The sequence below is a fragment of the Chiloscyllium plagiosum genome, unplaced genomic scaffold (genome assembly GCF_037043375.1).
Source record: "Chiloscyllium plagiosum isolate Xiang-an unplaced genomic scaffold, Cpla_swu_hap1 HiC_scaffold_6, whole genome shotgun sequence".
Lineage (NCBI taxonomy): Eukaryota > Metazoa > Chordata > Chondrichthyes > Orectolobiformes > Hemiscylliidae > Chiloscyllium > Chiloscyllium plagiosum.
In genome coordinates, this window is record NW_028270144.1 from 102,272,077 (window position 1) to 102,299,846 (window position 27,770).

General features: G+C 38.1%; 1 protein-coding gene across 1 annotated transcript; it reads right to left on the minus strand.

Annotated features, from left to right (window-relative positions):
* proser1 (proline and serine rich 1) lies at positions 1 to 27,724 on the minus strand. The gene is made up of 12 exons (XM_043692119.2): positions 27,238 to 27,724; positions 21,675 to 21,740; positions 21,344 to 21,412; positions 21,115 to 21,209; positions 18,882 to 18,975; positions 16,831 to 16,941; positions 15,800 to 15,883; positions 13,832 to 13,910; positions 12,021 to 12,104; positions 9,990 to 10,422; positions 7,110 to 8,334; positions 1 to 4,706 (listed from the first exon to the last, which is right to left on the minus strand). Exons 1-12 carry the CDS (start codon positions 27,280 to 27,282, stop codon positions 4,578 to 4,580), a joined length of 2,514 nt encoding a protein of 837 aa, XP_043548054.2. The 5' UTR covers positions 27,283 to 27,724; the 3' UTR covers positions 1 to 4,577.
* Between the last annotated feature and the right edge of the window lie 46 nt (positions 27,725 to 27,770).

The window sequence follows — 27,770 nt, forward strand, 5'->3', positions numbered from 1 at the left end:
TAACAGAAGGTATTATTTAATTACTATGAAACACAGGATTCCTTGTTAATGGTACATACACAAACACACACAAGAAAAAAATCCAAAAGAACCATGGATGCTGAAAATCAGAAACATAAACAGAATTTGCTGAAATAGCTCAGCAGGTCTGACAGCATCTGTGGACAGAAGTCAGAGTTAACATTTCCCTGATTTCTCTACACACAAAAAAAAATTGGAGCAACACAGTACCTTGACCCCTTCAGCATTTGTTACTTTGTATTGGTAATTACATACAAAATATTGAGAAATCATTTTTTAAAAAAATAACACATTGTGAATACATACAATCTAAAACAGAAACAGACAATGCATCCCAGCTGATCCACAGCTCACATGAGCATCCTCCAATTCTAATTACTTATTTCCCCTTGGTCTCCCCACTACTTGAACTGACACTAAGAACAATGAAATAATCCTCCTGTGGGTTATGTTAAGAGATAGATTTATAAACACAGAAAACAGGAACTGGAATAGGCCTTTTAAGCCTGGTTGCCATTCAATGTATTAACAGCTGATCATCTTACTCAGTACTTTGTTTCCACTTTCAGCCCTTTGAACCCGTTAGTGCTAAAAATTATATCAATCTCCTTCTTGATAACATTCAATTGTTTGATTTCAATTGCTTTCTGTGACAGAGAATTCCACTACTTGGTGAAAAAAATTTCTCCTCTTCTCAGTCCTAAATGGCCTACCCCATATCCTTAGACTGTGACCCTGATTAAGGCTGAACGGTGCACTGCAAACACCATACAAAGTACACCATTTTCAAATTGGGGTATCACTAAAATTGCTTCATGCATTAGAGAAGGTGCAGATTAGAGCAAAACTATTCCAATTGAAAGAAAGATGAGCTATGTTTAGGATATGAGAAGTGCAAACTTTATAGATTGAAAGAAACAAAGTTTGTTGGGTTGAGGGGCATTTTATATAAAACATTTGAATGATTTAGAGACATTTAATCCAGAATATTTCACATTATGTCATGAAAATAGCACCAGTTGAAATACATTTAAATTTGTCAAAAACTCAAAACTATTACAAAGATCTTACTGAAAAGTTAAACAATTAGAATAAACTGCCATTTGAGAAAGCAGACAAAACACCTTAGGTACATTCAAAATGCTCCTGCATGCTATAACTGTACCTCAATTTGACATGGCCATTTCTCATTCTTGACTTTCATTATGTACTTATTTCTGTTTCTAAGAAATGGACAGTGACATGTCAGGCTTAGAAATACCGTAGAAATAGATTTGTAAATGGTTCCAGAAGTACAAAGAATACTCAAGGATGGGAGGTATAAAATTACAAAAGAAAACATGCTCTGCCAACACTGTTGAAATAATGTATCAGACAAATAAAAACAAAAATAAAGATCAAGTAACTTGTATGTAATGCACTCAGAATAAGATTAATTTTATCCTACAAGTCTTTATACTAATAAGTTCATCTTGTTGACTCACATTATAAATGTATTAATGATACAAAACTAACGTTTTCCGAAAGCACCAGTCTGCTCATGAGTTTTAGTATCCTCTAATATCATTTTGGAAAGAAGATCATGAATGCATTTTATTTCCTATAGCTTTACAGCTTGAAGTTTAAAAGGTTTTTTTTAAAGTTGATACTCCAGCATATCAACAAGTGTCAAAAGACAATATTGTTAAATTAAATTTCAATGCAGCTTGATTAGATCAATTTCAAATTGTTTACACAAAACCCTACTATTAGAAAAGTGTATAATTTCAAACATGTTACCAGTGAAACCTCTGAATAGGTGCACCTAAATAACAAATAAAATATTCTGTATATAATTCTGTGAAACACGTACCAGAGCTAGAGAATTAGTAGCAGAACCAAAGCTCAGAGTAAATGAAATTTCATTAGCAGGATGTATGCCTTGTACCAACTCTTTGATTAGCACGCTAGCAAATTCACATTATGCTTAACAATATTGTCCTCCAATAGCCTTAGGCTTCAGTATTCAACCAAGAGGTCATTATGAATAACTTTCAAAGGAGAAAATGTTTTTCTTTTTAAAGAAATTCAAAGATAAGACTATTTTAAGACTACATACATATATATCCGTAATATTTCATTTAAAATCAAGTGGAGTTAAATATTATATCATTTGTAGTAGCAATAAATTCAGGGTTTTTTTCTTTGCAAAAAGTAGTCATGCTTCCCCCAAACTGCTTTTATTTGTTTCCAGATATAATGTTCCAGAATACTTAAACATGTGGAACAGTTAAAATGAGGATGAAAGCACAAGTCCATATTAAACAATTCAAAGATGTAAATTTGTGCTAGATATGTCACTTGTCTTCCTTCTTGTTACAGTAGTTTTATTTGTATCTTATTTCAATATTTTTTGCTAAAAGGTGCAATTGAGGTGTGCTATTTATATTCAACACATTAATTAGCTTCCACTTAAAACACATTTTATTCATCTCAATTATTTAATGGGTTTTCAAGCTCCAAATTCTAAATACTTCTTGGCTAAAGAACTTTCTCCCAAATTGGATTTATTAGCTACTATCTTATATTGATAACCATTTGTGTTGGGCTACCCTAAATGTAAAAACATCTTTGACATCTTAATGTAAGAATTAGATTAAAGCCCTGAAAGTCATACAGTCATAGAGACGTACAGTACAGAAATAGAACCTTCGGTCCAACTCGTCCATGCCGACCAAATATCCTAAATTAGTCTAGTCCCATTTGCCAGCACCTGTCCCATATCCTTCTAAACCCTTCCTCCTGTCTAGTTCTTCCAGAAACCAGAGTATGCTGGATTGGTAACTGCCTCTGCAATACTCAAAAAAAGAATAATTGGAAAGCTGCCAGTTTTCAAAAAAAAAGGTCATATTCTTGTTTTAAGTTTCAAAGTATTCCCATTTTTGATGTTATGCTGCTTTGCAGTAATTAGATTTAAACCAGATAAATCAATTGTTTGGTCAGAGCATTGCCATGCAAATGCAAAGGGAGTTAGCTGTTTTTATAAGCCTTTACTCAGTTAAAAAAAATCACAAACATATTTTTCCTACAAAGGACAGAACCCTGTGTGTAAATAACTGTAGCTTCTAGCACATGAAACTGAATTACTGGGAGTCGGAAGGATAACTTTAAATTGGTTTTCAGTGTAATTCTTGGTGGTCAGGAATACTTAACAAATCAAATCTAACGTTGAATACCATGTAACAATGACATTTATGAATATGATCAGCATTCTGTCTGCTGCAGATGGTCAAAGAACAAAGAATACTACAGAACAGGACAGGCCCTTTGGCCCTCCAAGCCTGCACTGATCCATATCTTCGATCTAAATCTGCTGTCTATTTTCGAAGGATCTGTATCCCTTTGCTCCCTGCCCATTCACTTTTTTGTCTAGATGTTTTAAATGACACCATTGTTCCCATCCCTACCACCTCCCCTAACAATGCATTCCAGGCACCCACAACCCTCTACGTAAAGAACTTTCCACGTATATCTCCCCGGAACTTTTCCCCTCTCACTTTGAACTCCTGACCTGTAGTAATTGAGTCCTCCACTCTGGGGGAAAAAAAGTTTCTTGCTATCCACCCTGTCCACACCTCTCATGATTTTGTAGGTCTCAATCAGATCCCTCCTCAAAGGGGGTCAAAGGGACATGTTGTTTGATGAGGTCTGACAGTTGTTGGAACAAACCATCTGCCTACATATTTGTCACAACAATGGTAATGACTCAAAAACCAGTGTTCACATGTGCAGTCAGCAGAACATCTTTTTGACTTGACTGCAATATCAGGTTAATGGGAAGTCTCACTTAAGTTTAATGCAAATTAGTAGCATAAGACAGCTAGCTTTATGACAAAATGTTCAAACATTTACAGTAATGAACTGTTTGCAGAAAATAGACTTCCTTGGCAACCAAATAGTTTGCCATTTTGGAGGATAGTTAAGAATCATCCACATTTCCGAGAGTTTAAAGTCACACATAATCCCGACCAAGTAAGGCTGTTGATTTCCTTCCCCAAAAAAGACAACAGTCAGTTAGGTGGGTCTTTACCAATAATCCAGTGGCAATATGGTCACTACTCCTGGTTCTAAAATTTTTTAACCTCACATTTACTCAGGTTATCCAAATTTATATTTCCCATCTTCTGTGTTGGGATTTCAATCAGTGTCTTCAGTCCTTTACTCCAGTCTCTGGTTACTAGTTCAAAAACTTAATCACAAGACTGTCCCTTTGTAATGTTTCTCTAATGTCCCATATACTTGAGTGAAAAATTGCATTTAGCAAGTCTTACCAGCTTACAGATATTGCAACTAATCGGAAGAAATTTAAACTGTAGACACGGTTTCTATATCATCCCTTGTCCCTTTTTTAAAATCAAAAAATGATGTTCAGATATATTTTATTAGGAAAAATCCCATCAAGTTTCATCTACATCACTGCTAAGTATACCGTATGCCTAATCAAAGAGCTGGATAAATTCAGCAAACATCAGCTTTACATTGAAATCTTACAGGGTATTTGAAAGCAGGTCCATTATCTACTGCCACCCCAGTTGAGAAGATAAGCCAGGTGGGAGAGAATATGGAGTTGCTGGTCCAGATGAGTAGCATCCAAAATCATTGTTGCCCTGAGTTGAAAAGTTCTCCAGAGACGCAGCGGAGTGTGACTGGAAAAAAATACAATATATCGTAATTGTAATCTTAACAAAATGTACTAGCAATGATTTTTTTTAAAATGAAAAGTATGCTTTGATCAGTTGTTCAATTTCTATATTAGTACTGATTGCACTCTGTTGTGACTGATTACCTATGCAATAGATGTTAATCAGACTGCAAACTTAATTGAATTTTAAGTTTTACACCTTTACCTAGATTTGAGCAAAAGCAAAACCTTGTATTGGTCATACAGCAAGCTATTTCTTCTATCTAACCTCCAAATTCTAGCTTCATTAGTATCTCCTTCAACTGTGTTTAGAGGAAAATGAGCCAAATGTTGGCAAATCGGACCAAGTCATATTGGGATGTCTGGTTGGCACCGACAAGTTGGACTGAAGGGTATGTTTCCATGCTGTAGAGTATACGAGTAGACTATGTACCTCCTTGAACATGTTCTTCCATTCAATATGATGGCTCATTATCTGCCTCAACTGCACCTTCTTACCTGTTCACGATATTCCTCTACTCCCTGCAACAGTCTAAAACATATTCAGTGACAGTCTGTTGTTATAATGGGTGATTCTTCAATGTGAATTGGTTTTAACATGATTGACGAATTCAGCCTGTTATTTGTAGAATGCAAACTCTCCTTAACTGTATTGGCTATCACACGATTCCAGCCCCATTAGCTTAAATGCTAAAATTTTCCACTTATCAAAAGTATTCAGTGATAAACTTTCAGTGATAAGTATTCAGTGCATCCTAATTAACATAATCTATGGAGTTTATTATGTGTCATGAAAAAGTACATTTGATCATTCATTCTAATTAGTGTCAACCTCTTTCTAAATGATTCCCAAGTCCTTTCCACTTTATTAGAAAAGACCCAAGACTGATTTCAGTAAACAGCAGTGCCAATTCTAGGCAATATTCCATAACCGTAGTCAACAATTATGTGTAATATAATTATAATCTCCTAACTTCTACAGTCTCTACTCATTACCCTATCCTTGCCTTTATAGGGGTGTACACCACTTCTTCACCCAGATAAACAAACTACACATCAGAGAAAACAAATGCAGGAGTAGGCCATTTGGCTCTTCAAGCCTCCTCCACCATTCAATAGAATTACAGCTGATCAGCTAACTTGGTACTCTATTCCCATTTTTTCCCCCAAATCCTTTGATTCCTTTCATCTTAGGAACCATATCCACATCTTTCTTGCAAGTCTTCAATGTTTTGACCTCAACAGGTTCCTGTGGCAGAGAATTCCATAGGCTCACCACTCTCTGGGTTTAAAAAAAATCCTCCTCATTCACGTCCTAAATAGTCTATCTCAAAAGCCTTAGATTGTCATCTCTGGTTCAGGATTCACCAGTCATTGAGAACATCCTTCCTGCATCTATCCTGTCTAATCTTGTTTTATAGATTTTTATGAGATTCTCCCCTTGTTCTTCTAAACTTTAGGGAATATAGCCCAAACGAATCCAGTCTCTGCCTCTACATCAGTCTCACTATCCCGGAATCAGTCTGGTAAACTTTCTTTGCACTCCTTCACTAGCAAGGACATTCTTCCTCAGATAAAGGAGACCAATCACAGAATCATAGAATCCCTACAGTGTAGAAACAGGACCTTTGGCCCAACAAGTCCACACCAACCCTCAACAGTAACCCATCCAGACCCATTCCCCTATCCTATTATCCTATATTTACCCCTAACTAATGCACCTAATCCACACATTCCTGAACACTATGGACAATTTAGCATGGCCAATCCACCTAACCTGCACACCTTTGGATTGTGGGAGGAAACTGGAGCACCCAGAGGAAACCCACACAGACATGGGATGAATGTGTAAACCCCTCATAGTCAGTCGCCCGAGGATGGAATCGAACCTGGGTCACTGACACTGTGCAACAGCAGTGCTAATCAGTGAGTCACCAATGATGCACACAATATTTAAGGTGTCTGTACTACTCTGTACAGTTGCAGCAAGACATCTCTGCACACTCACTTGAATCCTATTGCTAAGAAGTCCATATGCCTTCTTCCCCCTTGTTGCTCCTGCATGCTCACCTTCAGCAACTGGTGTACAAAGTCCTTCCTTTTCCCACTCTATTGCCATTCAGGTAATATCTACCTGCCTGCTTTTGTTACCAAAGTGGATTCACTCTCAATTATCCACATTAAACTGTGTCTGCCATCTTTTGCCCACTTAATTTGTGCAAATCACATTGATACTTCTCTGCATTCTCCTCACTGCATACCTTCCCACACAGCTTTGCGTCTTCTGCAAATTCGGAGATATGACATGTAATTTCCTCATCTAAATCATTAATACATATTGAGAATAGCCAAGAAGCTGAGAAAAAAATGTTTCTGCTCACTGACCACTCATATTTATACATTTTACCTGCAGTAAAGCAGAAGGTGCAACAGACTGCAATCCAGGAAGAGTCGCAGCACCCATAGTTGTCTGGAATCCTGGCAGAGGCACGGTATCCACGTTAGACTGTAGGCCTGTAGGTGACACCATGCTCACACCAGACTGTACATTAGGGATAGAAGTGGTACCTACAGTGGACTGGAGATCAGAAAATGAAGTAGCACCAATAGTGGACTGGATACTAGAGAGTGCAGGGGGACCCACTACAGACTGGATTCCTGGTAAAGACCCAGCACCTAGAGACTGAAGTCCAGGTAAAGAAGCAGCACCCAAGGCAGACTGCAAAACAGGGAGAGAAGCAGCCGCCATTGCTGACTCAAGGCCAGGCAAAGATGAGGCAGCTACAGCAGCTTGGAGACTGGGAAGGGTGACTGCAGTTGTAGTAGGTTGCAATCCAGGTAATGAGGCAGCAACCACAATAGAATCAAGTCCGGAAAAAGATGTAGATGACTGCAATCTGGGAAGAGTGACAGCAGCAGGCTGAAGCCCAGGGAGGGAGGAAATTGAATGCTGGAGTCCAGAGGGGGAGGCAGGAACTGATTGGAGCTCAGAAACAGATGTAGGACCAGGATGGAGGCCAGCATGGGAGGCAGCAGCAGCAGACTGCAGTCCAGCAAGAGAGGCAGCAACAGCATGCAGACCAGCAAGAGAGGCAGCAGCTTGCAGTGCAGCTGGGGATGCTGCAGTAGATCTCAGTGCAGCTGGAGATGCTGCAGCAGATCGCATTCCAATTGGAGATGCTGCAGCAGATTGCAACCCAGCAAGAGATACTGTAGGCTGCAGTCCAGCAAGAGACATTGAATTTCCATTAGATTGGAGTCCACCTAGTGATACTGTAGTTTGGAGCCCATGAAGAGAGGTGACATCAGCGTTAGACTGGAGTCCAGCAACGGAAACAGCAGACTGAAGCCCAGGCATTGTAGCTGCCATCACACCATTCTGGACTGGAGACAGAGATGTAGTAGTCCCAGAGGAATGCATTCCTGTCAATGTTGCTGCAGTTGCAATAGACTGAAGACCAGGTAAATTTGCAACAGTCATTCCTGCTTGGAGTGCAGACAGAGAAGCAGGAGATAAAGTCTGATTCTGGAAAAATATAGGCAATCCTGGGAAGGATAGAAGATTTGGGAATGAGTTGCTCATCGGTGGAGATGTATTGGAATTTTCACTTGTCTGAAAACCTGAGGATGAACTGAAAAAATTAAAGCATTGACAATTAGAATTGCAACAGTGACAGGTTTTTAGCTATTGATGATTACTACACAATTGTTATTTTCCTTGAGAGTGTCTCAAGGATATTCATTACTTCTATTACAGATTGATTTATTTCATGTTATTAAAAACAGAAATACTATTGCATTAACAACATGGAAATCCACACAAACTGAAAGGATATAAAAATGGTGTCAGTACAACAGAACATTTTAAAATTCATTCATCCTGAAGTATAACAAATTTTTAAGCATAGAGCTTTGGAGGCTGAAAATTGAGATTTCAATTTTGAGGAAAATAACATTTAGCCTTATTTGCTTCTTACCATTGTGATATCATAAAGGATTTTGGTAGACTGGCATAAAGTATTTTTGTCTGACAGGAAGTTCAGTAACCAGTAAATATAGATTTAAGCTAATTGGCAGAAAGATGAAGGAAAGCATGAGGAAAATAATTTTTCAGCAAATTACAATCCAGAATGCAGCACCTCAAAGGATGATGGAAACTAGTTCATTAGTAACTTTCAAAAAGGAATCAGATAAAAATATGAAAAGGAAAAATTCCAATCTACAGGAAAATTACCATTCTTCATTCAACTTATCTAGAAGACTATGAATTGCAAATTTAAAGAATGACTAATGCATTTTCAATGATTTTCTATTAGATTTTGGAATTCTCTACTCTTCCAACCTTCCTGTCTTCGTATGTCAGGTATTTTATTTAATATGCATCCAAACAGACATAACTTTAATTTAATATCTCATCCGTGGGCGGCACGGTGGCACAGTGGTTAGCACTGCTGCCTCACAGCACCAGAGACCCGGGTTCAATTCCCGACTCAGGCGACTGACTGTGTGGAGTTTGCACATTCTCCCCGTGTCTGCGTGGGTTTCCTCCGGGTGCTCCGGTTTCCTCCCACAGTCACAAAGATGTGCGGGTCAGGTGAATTGGCCATGCTAAATTGCCCATAGTGTTAGATTAAAGGGGTAAATGTAGGGGTATGGGTGGGTTGCGTTTCGGCGGGTCGGTGTGGACTTGTTGGGCCGAAGGACCTGTTTCCACACTGTAATCTAATCTAATCTAATCTAATCTAATCTAATCTAATCTAATCTAATCTAATCCATAAACCAATATCCCCAGTAATGCAGCAGTCTCAGCACTACACTATCTTGGCAAAAGTGAGGACTGCAGACTCTTGATATCAGAGTCAGGAGAATCGATGTTTCGGGCATAAGCCTGATGAAGGGCTTAAGCCTGAAACATCGATTCTCCTGCTCCTCAGATGCTGCCTGACCTGCTGTGCGTTCCCAGCAACACACTCTCAACACTACACCAGCTTGGGCTGTTAAGTCTCATTGTGGGGAAAAATATGCACCATCATCTGAGCCAAGTCACACTTCAAATAATTTCATACTACAAATTTTTTTTCATACAACTTGTTCATTCAAAATCGAAAGTATTCAGTTAAGATTACAATGTTCAAAGAAATGATGCTCATCAACTTCCTTAACTGCATTTTTATATTAAAGAAATACACCTCACATGTCAGATTTAGCAGGTTAATTGAATTGAGAACTGCACTTCTGCAGTATACACTTCGTAATGCACCTCTTAAATCAAAGACAATATACTCACCCAGTTTGTGGCATCACACCAGGACTACAGTTTGTGTTGGTGTAGCTGGAGGTTAATCCTGTGACAGTTGAACTATGAGTTGATGTACCAGTATTCCCTGACCTTACTTCACCATGTGCCTGGGAATTCTGTGGTGCCGCTGATACTACAGCTGTAGTGTCCTGACATTCAGGATATGGAGGTGGGGCAGAAGAGCCACTTGATTGAGGAACACCTTTTTGAGGTATCGAGGCGGATGTGCCAAGCCTTGAAAAGGCTGGTGTTACTGGTGCTGAAGCAAAAACTAATTGATTTGCAGGCGACTGGACAAACGTAGGTGTTGCAACAGGTGTTGCTGGAGCTGATGAGTAAGAACCAAGTGGTGAGAACACAGTCGCATGCAAGTTGGTAGCAGAGGAGTTATAGCTCAGTTGATTGCCTGATCTGGAAAAAGCTGAAAGAAAAATATTTTTCCCTTAAAAGCTGTATTACAAGTTATAAATAATGACTGAAAAATATTCATTCTTGTTCAATGCTCCTCAGCTCATCGTTTTGAATCTTAAATTCTGGTACATTTATGAGTATGTCTAAACATAAATGGTTTTTAAAATAAACTTTGTCCAATCTACAACGTGGTTCAATGACAAACTCTTGAAAAAGTGCTATCAAGTTTTTTCACCTCTGTATACTTTTAGGCAACAGAAAAAAATCTGCCCTTGCTAACCTGCAATTCATTGTTGCAGGTTATTGGTGCTTTGTTTACCTATGCATCTCAATTTTCAATAATGCCTCTCAACTTTATTTGACAGCCCTAAGAGACCATTACATAGAAGAAGCTTAAATGTCCATTATCTGCATGGAATCCCCAATACTAAGCACATTACTAATAGCATACCTTTATGTCATTTCCTTTATTTCAGGTGTTAAGTGAAATCAAAACCCTAGCTAACTATTCAGATTGGAATACAAATATCAGGGAAGAGGTATTTTTGCAGTCTCCTCAAGCAAGCACCATTCAAATAAATTATCTAGTTATTCACTTCATTTATTGTTTTTAGTGAATTGCTCTGTATAACTTAACTGGATGTGCCCTCTTTGTAACAGAAACTAAACTTCAAATATAATCTGTTGTTAAGCACTTTGGAACATCTTCAGGGCACTATAACTCATTCTTTAACGAAAAGCACTTCCACTTCTAAGGATTTGGTGATCAGACATGCATATCAATACTTTCAACCAGATAGCTGTCATAATTTAGTGTTTTTTACACCAATTCATGAAAGGTACCATGATTTGAAGGGTTAAGATATTAGATACATGTGAGGAACAAGCTGACGAACTGCAACCATAGCCTCTTATTGAGAAATGTAAGAGAAAGATAATGAACTGTGTCTGATGCCACTTTAGAGATACAACAGACCAGGTCATGGAATAGGCTAGAATATCCTAAATAAGTACCAAACAAGGCAGACACTTGCAATCAAGTGCATAAAACAACTAAAGCAAAAGTAATTCAAATATGTGCTATGATCGAATGGTGGAGCAGACTTGATGAACCAAACAGCTTAATTGTGCTCCTATATCTTATGGTACCCAGTGACCTTTCCATGTATTAAAAATTCACCTTCCCAATCAAAGTGCTTTGCAGAATCCTTGCCCTAGAAAGTAAATAAGTTCAGTAGAGGTTACAATACAACAGATTACACATTGTTTCTACATTTTCTTATACTTTATCTATTTTTCTGTTGCATTTCTATTTATGATCTTCTTACTTCTACCATTAACATTGTAAGTCATTGCATGGGTCAAACAGATTTGTTTTTGCTTATTATTAAACAAAGTTCACCAAATTTCAGTGATGAATTAACCCTACATTGAATGGTGATGTAAGAAACAGGAGATTAGAATATTCAGGAACAGTGGTTCAAAAATAAATTTCCTTAGGCAACATTACAAAATGCTCCAAGTACTTTTCCACCCAAGTAACCAACTTTTAGTTTAAAAACACAGTTACATGAAATGCATTGAAAAACAAATTAATTCTGGTCAGACCTTGTTGAGGAGCATAGGCGGCTGGGGCTACAACTGGAGCTATGAAACTGCCCATTGGGACAAGGCCAGCTGTATTATATGCACCTATAGAAAAACAAATAGATATATAAATTGGGACTCATCATAAGAGTCTCATTTCCTACATCATGTCCTTGTGCAATTATTTGGAAATAAACACCCACACTGCGCCATCTGGGAAGCTATTTTTGGGTCCAAACTTGCCATTCGTTCCCTCATTAATTTTGAAAATTAAGTTTCAAGTCACTTAACTGCTATGTATGCAATTGGAGATGACACATTAAGAACACACAAGCATGAAAGCTTCTTTATGCAACCCACATTGAAAGTGCAAAAATGCATTCGAAGAAACAAAAAAAAACATAGTGCACATTTTAAGAAATAAAACACCTGTTTTACAGATGTGAAGAAGTGAAAAGTCATCCAGCTGTGCGGTAACAAGCTATGGGGTGCTTATTTGCAGAGAGGCAGATGCAATTGGGGTGTTAAGCAACTAAGTGCTGTAAAGGATTGATAACCTTGGGGACATGTATATTAAGCATGCAATTACATTGTAACAAAATTTATCAATTTTTTTTACATAAGCTATTGATTCTTGCACCTAAGCATTTATTGTAATAACTCATCCCCACGTTGAACAGCCAGATGTATGCATTATTTGTAAAACATTTTCGAAAATATGCGCTATGTTTTTACTTTCTGTGAATGCATTTTTACAGTTTCAGTATGAGCTGCATGAAGCGTTCATGTTTGCGTGTTCTTAATAATGTCATATCTAACAGGCATACATGGTATGTTAAGTAGCTTGAAACATAATTTTCATAATTAATGAAGAGACATACGGCAAACTTTACACAGTTCAAGGCCCAAACATAGCTATCCAGATGAAATAATTGTGGATATCTATTTTCAAATTATGTCCCCACAAGAAATTTCTCTGCATGTAACGACTGACGATTGGAGGCCATCTAGTTGAACCAATGCAGTACAATCTGCAATCATTACAGATTGAAACTAGTATATTGGCTACTACAATAGTCAAGTGCACAAAGTTTAGAGAAACTATAACACAGGATGGTGCAATGAATTGCAGGTCTTATTACTTGTGTTATATTTAGGTAAAGATCCAATACCAGATGATGTGAAAATTTTCTTTTTTTGGTTTAGAATTCTCATATAACCATTTCTCAGCAGACAAAATGTTTATTGATCAAAACTCATTAATAACTATGTACGCTCTTATACAGCATAAGCTTATATCATGGTAAGTAAAAATATTTGTGTAAAATAAGAGAGATAGTTGTCTTCTGCCACTATACAACTGAACTTTGAAAATACTGAGAGCAATGCTTTCAATTTGTAGCTCAACATTCTTCACCTTCCAGTATACAAATTGCAATCACGATGTGCTTAACAAAACATGATGTCTTTTTTTATAACATCAATATCTCTGCTACACTAGACGCTCTCCCAAGTAAAAGAATACTTGTCATGTATCGATGAACTTAAAATACTTCTATAATGAAGAGCATATGCTTGAAACATTGGTTCTTGGATGCTGCCTGACGCACTGTGCTTTTCCAGCTCCACACTCTTTGACACTTATAACATTTCTAACACCAATATCTTGATTCTTTGGACAGATATCATTTTCTGACGTCAAAATAGGCACAACAGCATTACTACTGTAAGACATTTGACATTTTGTCAACAATTCGATACACAAATAACTTGTGGCGTCATGACTGCATACAGTATAACTACTGTTGCCAGTGAAACAACTAAAATCTTACTTGGTGCAATAGTTGCATGTGGTTGGCAAGGAGGTATAGGATAAGGAACAGGCTTATGAGGATTGTAAGTTGATGGAGCCTAAACAAAAAGAAAAATCACACATAAATACGCAGGACTCAATTTCTGAATAAAAGCTACAAGGTTCAGTTAATCCATTAACAAGTATATTTTGTAGAATTTTGTATCCAAATAAAGTGCAAAACATAAAATGAATACATAATTTCAACAAATCATTCAAAAGAATGTTTAAATATAAATCAATACTTTTAAAATTGAAGTCATATTCATGTTTTTCTAGCATTTATACAACTTTTAGATGGATGAACATGAAATTCACCGCAGTAGTTTGCGCTGGAAAATCAAAGGTGCAAGGGGTGAGTTAGACTAAAGAAGAAAAACGGAAAGAAAGAACTGTCATCAGTTCCAATTAGATAAAAGCACTACCACCTTTCGATCACAGAACTGTAGGTTCAAGTCCAATTAACATGATCTCCATTGACAATTATTGAAATTAGCATCTCACAGAAAAGATATTCATGCAAGCTTCATGCAGTCTCTTGGTTCAGCTGCATAGACAAGATGTCCCCCTCGTGTCAGAGTCAGTTTTACATCATGGAACAAAAGCCCTTCAAGTCCATCCTGTCCATGCTGGTCATCAAGCAGCTAACTATTAAAGTCATATTTTCCAGCAAGACATTCAGTCCTCATCAATACCACCAAAAAAATAACTTGGTGCTTTATGCAATTTTGCTTGGTTCCAGCTGACAAGGAAATTTGGCAATGTAACAGTTTCTGCACTTCAGATGCTATTCACTTGCTATAAAACAATTTAGTATATTCTAAAGTTGTGATAAAAGCTCAAATAATTTATTCAAATAAAACAGTATCAGTTACTCAAATCTCCAGAGCCAACCGCAAAGAAAAAGGTTCAGTTATCATCACGTAACAGATAGCTCTAATACAGGTCAAATAATTTGTGACATGTGGAAACTTAAGTGGAAAATAACTTAGACATTAGGAATAGTAGTCAGTCAGATGTCTAAAACATTAGAGTTCCAACTCACTTTACCCTGTTTACAGAGTAGATAGTATTTTTTCATAATCAATTTACAAACTGATGCAAAGAACTGACTGCCATACAAATAAATGAAGTTAGAGTGCACATAGACCAATGCTGCTCTTGTTTTAATAAAGAGCCAACCTTGATACAGAGAACGCCTCAAAACATCAGATACAATTTATAATTCTCCTTTACACTGGAGTCATACCCTTAGCTATACATCCTAACTTTGTGATTAGAAAAATAAACAGTTTACAAACCTAGCCCTGAGCTCACTTTCTGGCTCTGGTCACTTAAATATTTCCATTTAACTTAGGAATTCTTCTACCTTATCTTATGACTTTACAGTATCTATGATAAACCCTTCAGCAATCCCTCTGGATACTGATCTTGCCTGTCCCAACCTCTTTGAACTGCTGCACATATACTTTTAAACTGGTTACCAGACTCCTCTCTCAAGGTAAAATTTGTTATACAAAGACAGGAGCACTATGCAATACAATATACAACATACCCAGCTTCATCATTGTAGAAGTCACAAAACACAAATATTGTTAACATTGAATAAGGCAAGTGTTACTTAAATGACAAAAATATTGGCTTTATGTTTTCAAGCACAACGTTAACTGAGGGGTTGTAGGCATTCTATTCCACATGTAAAATTATTTAATTCATTTGAAAGACAAGTTTGAAATATTAGTTGATAGGAAATGGAGAACGTGATACAATTGGACACCCACGTTTGCTTAATGCTTACCAATACAGATTCATAGACTTTGATCCCTTCTATCCCATTACGTTTGTTTGCCCATCAATTAATGAAAACTGTGGACAATGTCATTATTTAAGAAATATAATTCTTGACCTTATTAGTCAACATTATCAGTATTTTGTTCTCCATACTTACAGGTTTAGAAGGTCCTAGAATACAGGTCGCTATCCCTCGGCCAACATTATAACCACTTTCATTTTCTTTCTTTACAGAAAGAGCCTGTCCGAAGAAGGTCACAATCAGTTCTTCGCATAGTACATTTATATTTGGTTAATATGGAGCTCTATTTTACATATCTTATTATTAACATAGGTATTATTCTACATATTATAGGAGACTACCAAAATATTCAAACATTTTTGATAATAAATGATGATGTAAGTAATCCACTTAACTACATGATTCACTCAGCTTCAGGAAACACAAAACGTAATAGCACAAAATGTCTCAAATAATTTTAAATCAATATTTTCCAATCTCTCATAGGGTACAATTTCATGAGTGAAAAGATGATGGAAAAGCACATGAGTTGTGTCCTTTACTGATGTCTTAAGAATCTTTCCCAAAATGCTGATGCCCTTGCTTGGCTAAAGTTCCCATCATCAGGATGTTGCATTACCTGTGCCTTTATAAATGGTCAATATAACCTTTGTTGGCTTAACCTATAAGCAAGTTAGCTTTGTAACTTTTGAAGCTCTTGTCAATTTTTCTTTTAATAAGATCAATAAATACTGACAGATAGAAATCTGTCCCAGACCTTTGTCAATACTGTTCTTAACTTGGTCCTCAAATCAAATTAGTACTCAGTAAACCTTCTAGTATATTTTCTAGCATGCCCATATCATCAAATGAGAAAACATCAATTGCAAAGAACTAAGGGCACAAATTGATGCCATACCATTATGCTGCAAACATTCTTTCCCCAATTGTCTTGGCAGCCTTAACATTAAACAGACAGAAATAAAAAGCTGTGTGTCTATTAATGGATAAATGTATAAGTTGCTGGATCTGTCACTCACACCCAGGTTTACCAGCTTTCCCTTTCCACTGTGTTCCAACTGCCTTAAAAAAAGGAAAACACCCGAAACTGAAAATGATACTGTTTCCTTTTACAACCAAGAGAAATCATTGATTAAACGTCTTCAAAATAAAGCTTCTATACTTACCGCTAACAATCCATTCAACGCACTTGGTTTCCCTTTAGGATATGGGTTTCCTGGAATCATTCCACACGAAGATCTCATTGCGAGAGGAGCCTTACAGCCAGCTTTAGAAGCCTTATACATGACAAGAAAAATAAGGATTACAACAGAAGGAACCACACCTCTAATCCCATCATTGTAAATCTTCAAAATGCACTATCCTTGATTTCATAGATAAGCTTAGAAACTCAATTGTAGGTTTAAAGCAAGATTAATCATTATTGCATAGCTTAATCCCAATATAAACAATAAAAATGCATTACAAAGGCTTTGCCCAGAGAATACAAAAAAGTGCAATGGCTGAAGTGCTTAAGACTTATAGCAAGTACAAAACTTACAGAAAGTGCATTCTTACGGGATTTGAAGATTCAAATATTAATATATGGATTTGGTACCTATTTACATTTAATAAAATCGTATATTTAGTCATCCACAAGTACTTCCTATGGGCTTGAAAATGTTAATAATGACTTCACTGTGTCACTTTTGTTTACCAAGACTATCCACTATTCGAACACCTTAACTGCTTGGAGTCTGGTCGCAGTCCTACACTCCAGCCACCAGGTGCTGCTCAATTCCCAATTTATTGGAATGTATTTTCTCCTAAGCTTGAACTTAATACCTTGTATAACATACAATTTAAATTACAACTTTTCTTCCTTTCTTCCTTCAAACCTTTAAAGACCGAGTGTTAAATTTACTGTTCTCAATTTCTCCTAGCTTTTGCCTTAGACAGCTCCTGCCTCTCACTTTTTCTGTCCCCATTTTTTCTTCTCTCTCCTTTCAAGATCTGACTTCTACAAATTGAGCATTTTTCTCTGCTGGGTATACCTTGGGTTGTCAAGCTCCACACCATTGCCTAGCCACTAAACCATATTACTCGGCTAACATACTATTTTCAACTCTTTCATGGTACGTGAGTAACACTGGCTAGGGCAGCATTATTGTCCATCGCTAATTACTCTGGAGAAACGGTGAGTGGCCTTTTGAACTACTGCAGATCTTAGGATATGGGGATTTTCAAACTATTGTTAGGAAATGAGTTCCAGAATTTTGACCTAGTGACAACTAAAGAAGTGCAATATATTTCCAAGTTAAGTTCAGGCAAAAACTTGCATCTGCTGCTCTTCTCCATGTACATAATCGACATTGCAGGTTTGGAAGTTACTGTTGAAGCAACCATGGTCACTTACTATAATGCATCTTGTTGATGTCATTATGTGTTAGTGATGAAATGAGCAAATGTTGATGGTGATGGATGGGGTGTCAGGCAGGTTGCTTTCCCCTGGATGGCATCAAGCTTCTCAACTGTTGTTGGAGCTGCACACATCCAGGCTGGTGGAAAAAATTCCATCACACACCTGTCATTTGCCTTGCAGCTGGTGGACAAACCCTGCGGTGACAGGCAATCCTGTCAGAATTCCTAGTCTATGACTATACATCCAGTACATAAAACTCTCAAACATAAACTCATCATAAGCTATCCATCCTGTTCATCCAAGCCAAGTTTCCTTTGCCCACCTGACCTTGGTTGCTGACTATCACAAAACCATAACTGGTTCAAATGTACTCCCACTTACCACCCAAATATAGTGTGATTCTTTCCTTGGCACTTGTGAGAACAGTATCACAGTTCAACCGCCTTCTTAAATAAATGTTTCAATCTTCCGGTACTACAAATGAATTCAAACTTTCAGATTTTATTTCTTACGTGCATACTTTATTGTGGTACATAAAACAATTTCTGAATAATTGAAATATCTGCCTTATAAATTTAAAATTAAGTATCTCCTCCATCAAGTCAGGCAGCATCTGAGGAGCAGAAGAATTGACATTTCTTACACCATTCTCCTGATCCTTGGATGCTGCCTGACCTGCTGTGTTTTTCCAGCACCATACCCTCAACTCTGATCAGCAGCATCTACAGTCCTCATTTTCTGCTATCTCCTCCATCACATAACATTGAGTCACATAAAACCAAAAGTCAGAATAATAGTTTATTTAAGATACATCACCTGATCAAGAATTCTTTTGCAACGTTTCTTTTCTGGCAGGTGTACCCGGAAAATATCTTCAATTAGCCGATAATTGTGAGGATCAATGATATTCCTAATATGAAAGATATTGATCACATTTACAATGCCTACCAAACATTTGACATTAAAAAATTCATTTCATTTTTTAAACAGCCGAACATAGGATAGGAGTAGGCCGTCCAACCATCAACCCAGCCCTGCCACTCATGGCTGATCAGCTCCCCAGTGACACTTTTCTCCATATTCCTTGGTGTCATTCATGTTCAGAAATCTATCAATTTCTGTATTGCATATGCTCAACAATTAAAGTTTTGAAGCATTCTGGATTTGAGAATTTCACAGCTTCACCACCCTCAATGAGAAAATCCTCCTCATCTCAATTTTAAATGGCCTATCCAGTATCCTGAGAATATGTCCCCTGGTTTTCGATTTACCAGCCAGGGGAGACATCTTATTAACATCTTTAAGTTTTTAACTTCTTTCACTGACCACAGTTGATTAACCTTTCCCTTTATGGATCTGTGCATTAGAGGAATGTATAAATGTTGTAGACAATGTAGTATTTCTTTAAATACTAGCCATTACCTGATTACTGTTAACATTTCTAGTATATTTTCTCAGTTTTTCACAATTTTCTTTCTTTAGATTTATGACCATAGTTTGAGAATGAACTCCACCATATTAAAATTTAATGCAAAATTCTATCATAATATGGGCACTATTTCCCAAATTTTGTTTACAGTATGTTATTAATTACCTCTTTCGCATTTCACAGTCCCAAATCCAAAATAATCCCTAGTTGGCGCCTCAATATATTATTCCAGAAAAACACCTCATCCACAGTCCAGGAATTTGGTTAATCCAGTCCACGTAAACCGAAGTTACCCATTATTGTTACTTAGTTCACATGCATCCCTAATTTTCTGTTTTACAGCATGCCCAACTTTATTATTAAATTTTGGTGACTGATAAACAACTCTAACAAATGTGTGCTGTCCCCTTGCTATTTCTTATGCTACATAAACTCAATTTGCATCTTTGATCAAAGATTCTCTCTCAATAATTTATTATTCTCATGCCTTGTTACAAGTCCTTCATTTTTCTCTCTCCTTCCCAAATGAAAAAAATCCTTGAATACTCAGATCTCAATCTTGGTCACCCACAGCCAATCCTCATAACAGTAACTATATCATCTCCATTTGCCCCAGTGTGTGCACTCAGATCAGTAACCTTTTTATGAATACTATATACTTTCAGATGGAGCACCTTTAATTGTTTTGTTTTTATATTTTATTCTCTATTCTGATCCTATTTGATGCTTACCTAATCTTTGCCTGACTTCTTTTTTCCCCTTTTACCAGTTTTATTTCACTTAAATCCAAGCTCCCTTTCAGTCTCCCATCTCATTTCCAATTTAGTAATTCTCACCAGGATGGTGATGAGGCTGTTAGCAACAATTCTTTTAAAATGCCATGTCAAATAAATGCCACCTACACCAGGAATCTGATGTCCTCCTTCCCATGCCAGTTCTTCAATCATATGTTCAGTCATTCAGTTCTCCTAGTTCTATGCTCATTGTGTTGAGAGATTGGGAGTATCTTGAGGCAACTGCTTTAAAGGTCCTGCTTTTCAATCTTCTTCCCAACTGACCAAAGTCTGCTTTCAGGACCTCATTCCCACTTCCTACCCAAGTTACTGATTGCAACATAGAGCATGACCTATGGCTGTTTAACCTCCCAGAATGTTCTGCAATTGGTTCATGACATTCTTCACCCGGCAGCAGCGAGGTAAGTCATCATCCAACAGTCACATCAACAGTCTTCAAAATAACATACCCCATTACTTCTGTTCTTTCCCTTTTCATCTTTTCTCCTACACAACTAAGCTGCTCATGGTGTTAATAACTTGGTTCTGGCTGCAACAACTACACACTTATGGTAATATTCCTGCAAATTCCAAAAACAATATCTTGGATATAAACATCAGATGCACTGGAAGTACCTGACAGAATCAAAAATAATCTGAATTTCACATTCACATCGTTATGGCATTCCTAGATGATCGAGAACTGTTGCATTTTTCAGCATTTATTCATAGGGTGTTTAGAAAATGATAAGGGCTAAAATGTCAAGTTGAAATTGGAAAAATATATCATTAGAAAATGTAACACAGGGCATGTGTGAAACTATACCAAAGATAAAAATATACTTACAAGGCTATTAGATCTAAGGCGACAAGTTTATCTTTAGTGAAAGTGAGGCATTGAAGGATATTTATTACTTTAGATACATGGATGGCTACCATTTTCTGTAAAACAAAACAATGAAAGCAGACTGGCTTTAAAAGACTTCCTTCAAAGGGCTGCAATAAAACAAAGTTCATCAAGACAAATCATCATACATTAACAGTCTGCAATATAGCACAAATTCTTCTTCACTTACATGCTGTAAAGCTTTAAGGGCTTTTAGTTGAGGTTCTGCCCAAGAAAAATACTTCAGTAACTCAACCACCTGCAAGTAAGATATGGATACAGTTTTAAGAGATAACTAAAATTATTTTTAACTTCTCTTGAACTAAATATATTTAGAAAAAAATGATTATCTAACACAGCTTTCAATTAATATTTTCCACTGGGATTTTAGAATACATTAGAATATTTAAACCAACAATTATCTACCACAGATGTAGTTATAACATAAAATATTAATTGCAATCACATAGAATGCACGAGCAGCAGTCATGTGCAGTTAACTGAAAGTTAATTGACAATACCTGTTCACTTGAAAAATATCCATGTACATATTCAATTGCCTTTAATTTATGATCAGTCAGAACCCCCTAAGAAGAAAGTGAATATTTGGAGAGTGAATAGATAACATGGTTGCCAGAACATATTTACATCTTTTTGCAAACGTTGCAGTGCAGTTTCATCTTAGCATGTTGTAAATTTTGTTAATATGCTTTAACAAGATTCAATTGGTGGTAAAACTAATATTACTCCAGCCTCTGCTAAAATCACAAGTGTCTAATAAAATAGTTTAGCAAGATAAAACTAATGTAACTTTACTTTAAAATGAAAGCTAACATTTGAAAAAATGTCCTACATATCCAGGTATTTGACTCCACAAATAGCAAGCCTTTTTTTAAATTTAACCTATTTTTATAATCAACCTATTCAGAGATGTTATTTGACACCTTTGAAGCTAGTGGGACTGAAACCTGGGCCTCCTGGCCCAAGGGGAGGGACACTACAACTACACCAAAAGAGCCCCCCATGATGACTTAGAAAGGTATTCACAAATATCTCTAAACATAAACGATTGAATTAATTAACTATAGCAGCTGCCATTATAAAAAGGAGTTATTAGAACCTGAAAACAAATTTTGACAAGTGTACAAATTTTAAATCATGAAATTAAACTAATGTTCTAAATCGGCTCTATACTGGACAGAAAATCATGTATCTAAGTAACTCAATGGACAATGCAAGTTGATATAAAACAGAAGTATATTAACGTCAGCAGGTCAGTAAATTGGCTTGCCTGTTTTCAAAAGTATTCAAAGTAATATCTCAATCACAGTTCAAAAGAAAGCATCATATACTGGGGACAAAGTCAAAAGGATAGGAAAAAACCCTCTGTCAAGAACTTATAAAATACTCATATCTTTTGTTTTGAGATTACTGGAAGATAAAATATTTAATACTGGAAACCCAAGATATATGCAATTTATTTATACTGGGTTTAAGCAACACAGCTCGTAAATATTATAACACACTAAGATGTCACACACTGCTGAAATAGCAATGTCATATTATCCGTTTTAAACTACTGCATTATTTCTAACCCCGAACATTGAAGCATTTTGCCTACAATAAATTGTGAAAGCATATTATGGCATGTCTGCCAAGGACACAATTCCTGGGCCTCCTCCACTGCCAAATCTAAGCCATCTGATGCCTGGTAGAATGCTCATCTTCCGCCTTGGGATCCTTCAACCACATACCATCAACATCGTCTTCACCAGTTTCCTCATTCTCACCTGCCCCCGCCTCAGCCCAGATTCAACCCTCCAAGTCAGCACCACCCTCTTGAACTGTCCTACCTGTCCATCTACCTTCCCACCTATCTGCTCCCCTCTGACCTATTACCATCACCCCCCACCTGCATCTACCTATCGCCTTCCCAGCCATTTCCACCCTCCTATTGATCTCTAAGCACCCTCCTTCCCATCCCCCCACCCCACTGACATTCCTGATGAAGGGCTTATGCCTGAAACATCGATTCTCCTGCTCATGTGCTGCCTGACCTGCTATGCTTTTCCAGCGCCACACTTTTCAAGTACAATAACTTGTTGGAATTACAGTGCCCATTGCTGAAATCAAGTAGCAAGATCGCGCAAAGAGACGAATGTGCAGTCAATCTGGCTTGAGGAAAAAATTGTTGGTCCAAAAACACAAAATCCTTGTTTAATCATCAGTTTCATGGGCTCTTCAGTGTTTACCTGAGCCACTGGAATAAGCAACATAGAAATTTGGTTGAACAATCCATTTAAAACATAGGACTTCTGACATTATAGTTGTGCTCAGTTTACACACTGGTGTTAAGCCTGAATCTATAACTTTCCAAATAAGAAGTTCAGTGGTTAGCACTGCTGCTTCACAGCACCAGGGATCCAGGTTTGATTCCACCCTTGGGCAACTGCATGGAATTTGCACATTCTCCCCATGTCTGCGTCGGTTCTTCAGGTGCTCCGGTTTCCTCCCACAGTCCAAAGATATGCAGGTTAAGTGGATTGCCCATGCTAAATTGCCCATAATGTCCAGAAATGTGCAGCTTAGGTAGATTGGCCTTGGGAAATGCATGGTTACGGGGATGCTCTTCAGAGTGTTGGTGTGGACTTGATGGGCTGAATGGTCTGCTTCCTCATTGTGAGGATTCCATGAACAGTGCTACAAATTAAATGAAGGTGACACCAAAATCTCATACAAATTTGTGGTTTTTACAATAAATTATCAATTGCTACTTAGCTGTAAAACCAGCAATTCAAATTGGCCATTCATGACAGAAATGGTCAAATTTTAATTTCCATTGTGTCAATGGTTGAGGGAATATTGAAGTTGTTAGATGGGGTGCCAATCAAGTGGGTTACTTTGTTCTGCAGGAGTAGAACTTCCAGGGTGTTCATTAGAGTTGTACACATCCAAAATGAATCATCTTGACTAGCACTTAATGGACAACACAGATTTTGATGGGTTAGGTAATGATTTATTCACAGTAAAAATATCAGCTTCTGACCTGGTTTTATTGCCACTGTGTATATATGGCTGGACCAGTTTCTGGTCAACTAATCCCAAAGGATGTTGACAGTGGAGGATTCAAAAATGACAATGCCATTGAACATACAGGGGCGATGTCTGGATTTTCTCCTGTTGAAGATAGTCATTGCCTGAACTTAGATGGTACAACTGGTACTTGCCATGGAATGTTCCCCAGATTTCATCCCATTTGAACTTGGACTGCTTCAACATTGGTGGAGTTGTGAATGGTACTGAACATTGCAAATTAACTAGAGTGAAATTATCAACAACCACCCCCACATTCAACCTTACGATGAAGGAAAGGTCATTGATGAAGCAGCTAAGGCGATTGGGCCTAAGACATTATCCTAAGGAACTCCTATAGAGATAATTTGCCTCCAACAATCACCACCAGGTTTCTTTGTGCTAGGAATGATCCTAACTATAGTGTAGAGTTTCCCCCTCTGATTCCCAGTGACTCCAGTTTTGTCAGGACTCTTTGATGACACTCTTGGTAAAATACTGCCTTCATGACAAGGGTGGTCACCACCATTAACTGTCGAGTTCAGTTGTTTGGACCAAGGCTGATAGGTCATGAAATTGAGTAGGCTTGGTGGAACCCAAAACTAGAGCAAGTGAACAGATTAAGTGTTGCTTGATAGCACGGTCAACAACACCTTCCGTCACTCTACTGAAGACTAAGAGTAGATTGAAGAAGTGGAAATTGGTTTGGTTAGATTAGTCATGCCTGCTGCATACATGACATACCCAGGCAATGTTTTACATTGCCAGTCAGGTGCCAGCACAATATCTGTAGTCTGACAGCTAGGCAAGGACCATGGCTAGTTCTGGGGGACACATTTCCAGTACTGTCACTGGAACGTCCCATAGCCTTTTCAGTATCAACTGCCTTCAGCTGTTTGTTGATATCACATGCCGAATCAAACTGGTTGAAACTTGACATTTATGATACTGAGGCCTCTGGAGAAGCAGAGATGGATCAAACACTTGCTACCTCTGGCTAAAGATGCTTGCAGTGCTGCCATCTTGCCTTTTACACTGATATGCCAGGCACTCTCATTATTAGTAATGGGGATATTTGTAGACTTTCCTTCACCAATGAGTTGTTTAACTATATTCTATTCACAACTGAATCTGGAAGGATTTGAGCTTAGGTTTTGTTCTGGTACGTTAAGCTTGGTCTATTGCACACGGTCTACTATCACATGGTCTTATGTTCTCACTTCATCAGGTTAATATCTCATTTTTAATGTATCCCTGATGCTACTCCTGCAGCCAAACTGATCCCCTTGCTTGGTGGCAAAAGTAGAGTGGCATGTATGCCAGGACATGAAGTTACAGATTGTGGTGCAATACATTTGCATTGCTGATGCCCCATCGGCCAATCAAGATTACCCAGCTTTCTACTGCTAGATCTGTATGAAACATATCCCATTCAGCATGGTGGCAGAGCCACGCAACACACTGACAGTATCTCAATGACAAAAAGAAGTCTCCTGCTCAGCCTCTCCCTTCACTTGAGGTGTGACAACCCTCAGGTTAAACCACCAAAAATTCTGTTTCCATTGAAGCAGCAGCCCTGTGGTCTGATAATACCACAACGTTACATTTTAAGTCCAAATATTTCTTCAAGGCATTTGCATTCACTAACCACCCAGATCTAACATCAGATCACATCCAATATCACAATCATTGTGCCCATCTCACTTCATAATTTTGAATAATTTAACCCATTTCAGTATATAATTATTTCTAAAATGATTCCAGGATTTGTACCTCCAGAATTCAGTCTAGTCAGTGCTGATCTCTACAACCTTTATCCTTACTCCAATAATCTAATACTTTATTTCAGATTTATCTTGTCTGCTCATGTGCCAATTATAAATCTCTTTACCATCAGCTTTCAAGCATCTTTCAAGACTGTAAACACCCAAGCTTCTGTAAGCTCCATAGTTTTCTGCACTGCCTCCAACTCCAGCAAGATTCCCTTCTAGAACAGCAATCATAAAGGGAGAAAAGTCAAAAGTGGGATGCGGGAAAAGCACACCAGGTCAGGGAGAAGATACTGGAATGCTGTATGCTTATGGTCATTGAACTACATTCCACTATTTCAGCTAGTGGGTCATATCCTGTTGAGTTGAAACATTGACTTTTGTTTCTCCCTCCACAAATGCTGTTTGTCTTGCTTAGGTGTTTTCCAGCATTGCATTCTCTGCCACTCTGCACTAGCTACGCAAGTATCTTCCATCTCCTGGGGTGTCTTTTCTCATCTGCTGCTACCAATCGCATGCTGGAATTCTGCACTGAAGAGGAACTATAACTTAAAACAGAACACAGGATGTTGCCAGGGATGGAGGATCTGAGCTATAGGGAGAGGTTGAATAGGTTAGGGCTTTTTTCCCTAGAGTGTCAGAGGCTGAGGGGTGACCTTATAGAGGTTTATAAAATCATGAGGACAATGGGTAGGATAAATAGACAAAGTCTTTTCCATGGGGTGGGACAGTCAGAACTAGAGGGCACAGGTTTAGGCTAAGAGGGGAAATATATAAAAGGAACCTAAGGGGCAACTTTTTCATGCAGAGGATGTTACGTTTATGGAATGAGCTGCCAGAGAAAGTGGCAGAGGCTAGTACAATTGCAACATTTAAAAGGCAGATGGGTGGGTATATAATAGGAAGGGTTTGGAGGGATATGGGCCGGGTGCTGGCAGGTGGGACTAAATTGGGTTGGGATATCTGGTCGGCATGGACAAGGTGGACCTAAGGATCTGTTTCCATGTTATACGTTTCTATGACATGGTCTGAAACGCTTCGGGCATAGTACCTCTGAAATTCTGTTTCTGAACAACAGTCATACTGTACTCGAAACGGTAACCCCTTTTCTCTGCTGAGTTTATCCAGCATTTTCTGTATGTTTCACATTTCCAGCATCCGCAGCATTTTCTTTAATCTGAAATTCTCACTGGGCCGAGTGAAGCGCAGGGGAACGATAGCTGAGCAACCGTGGAGACTTTACCTTCCGTATTTCATCCAGGACGATTGCAAACGATTTGCTATCCATTTTGGAGACAGATGGGGAAGCAAAGGAGATGATCGAACCGTATCTCCCCTCTCTCCTTGTCTTGAAAGAGAGGAGCGGTTGTTCAGTTATCACGGTTACTTCCGCACCCTCAGGAGGATGAGGAATGCGACCAGAGACAGACAGAAAGAGAGAGAGAGAGAGGGAGGGTGTGCGCTACTCGACAGACTGGGCTCCGAGGGCCGCCATCCTCCTCGGCCTCTTCCAGAACCGTGCAACCTGCTCCATGGCCGATATACCAACTGGAAAGGGAAGCAACAACCTCCCTAACGCCGTCCCTTGTTGTCCCCCACCAGCTACCGGCTGTGTTCCAGTAAGAGGAGGCGGAGAAATGAAAGGTTTGGAGTTGTCCCCGCACACCCCCCAACTCCCGACTCCCGGCTAACGGCCGCCGCTCGAGACCGACTCGAACATCCGGCCGTCGCTCTGTCTCTCCACCGGACTGCCGAAGACAGGGGGGTCCTTCACCA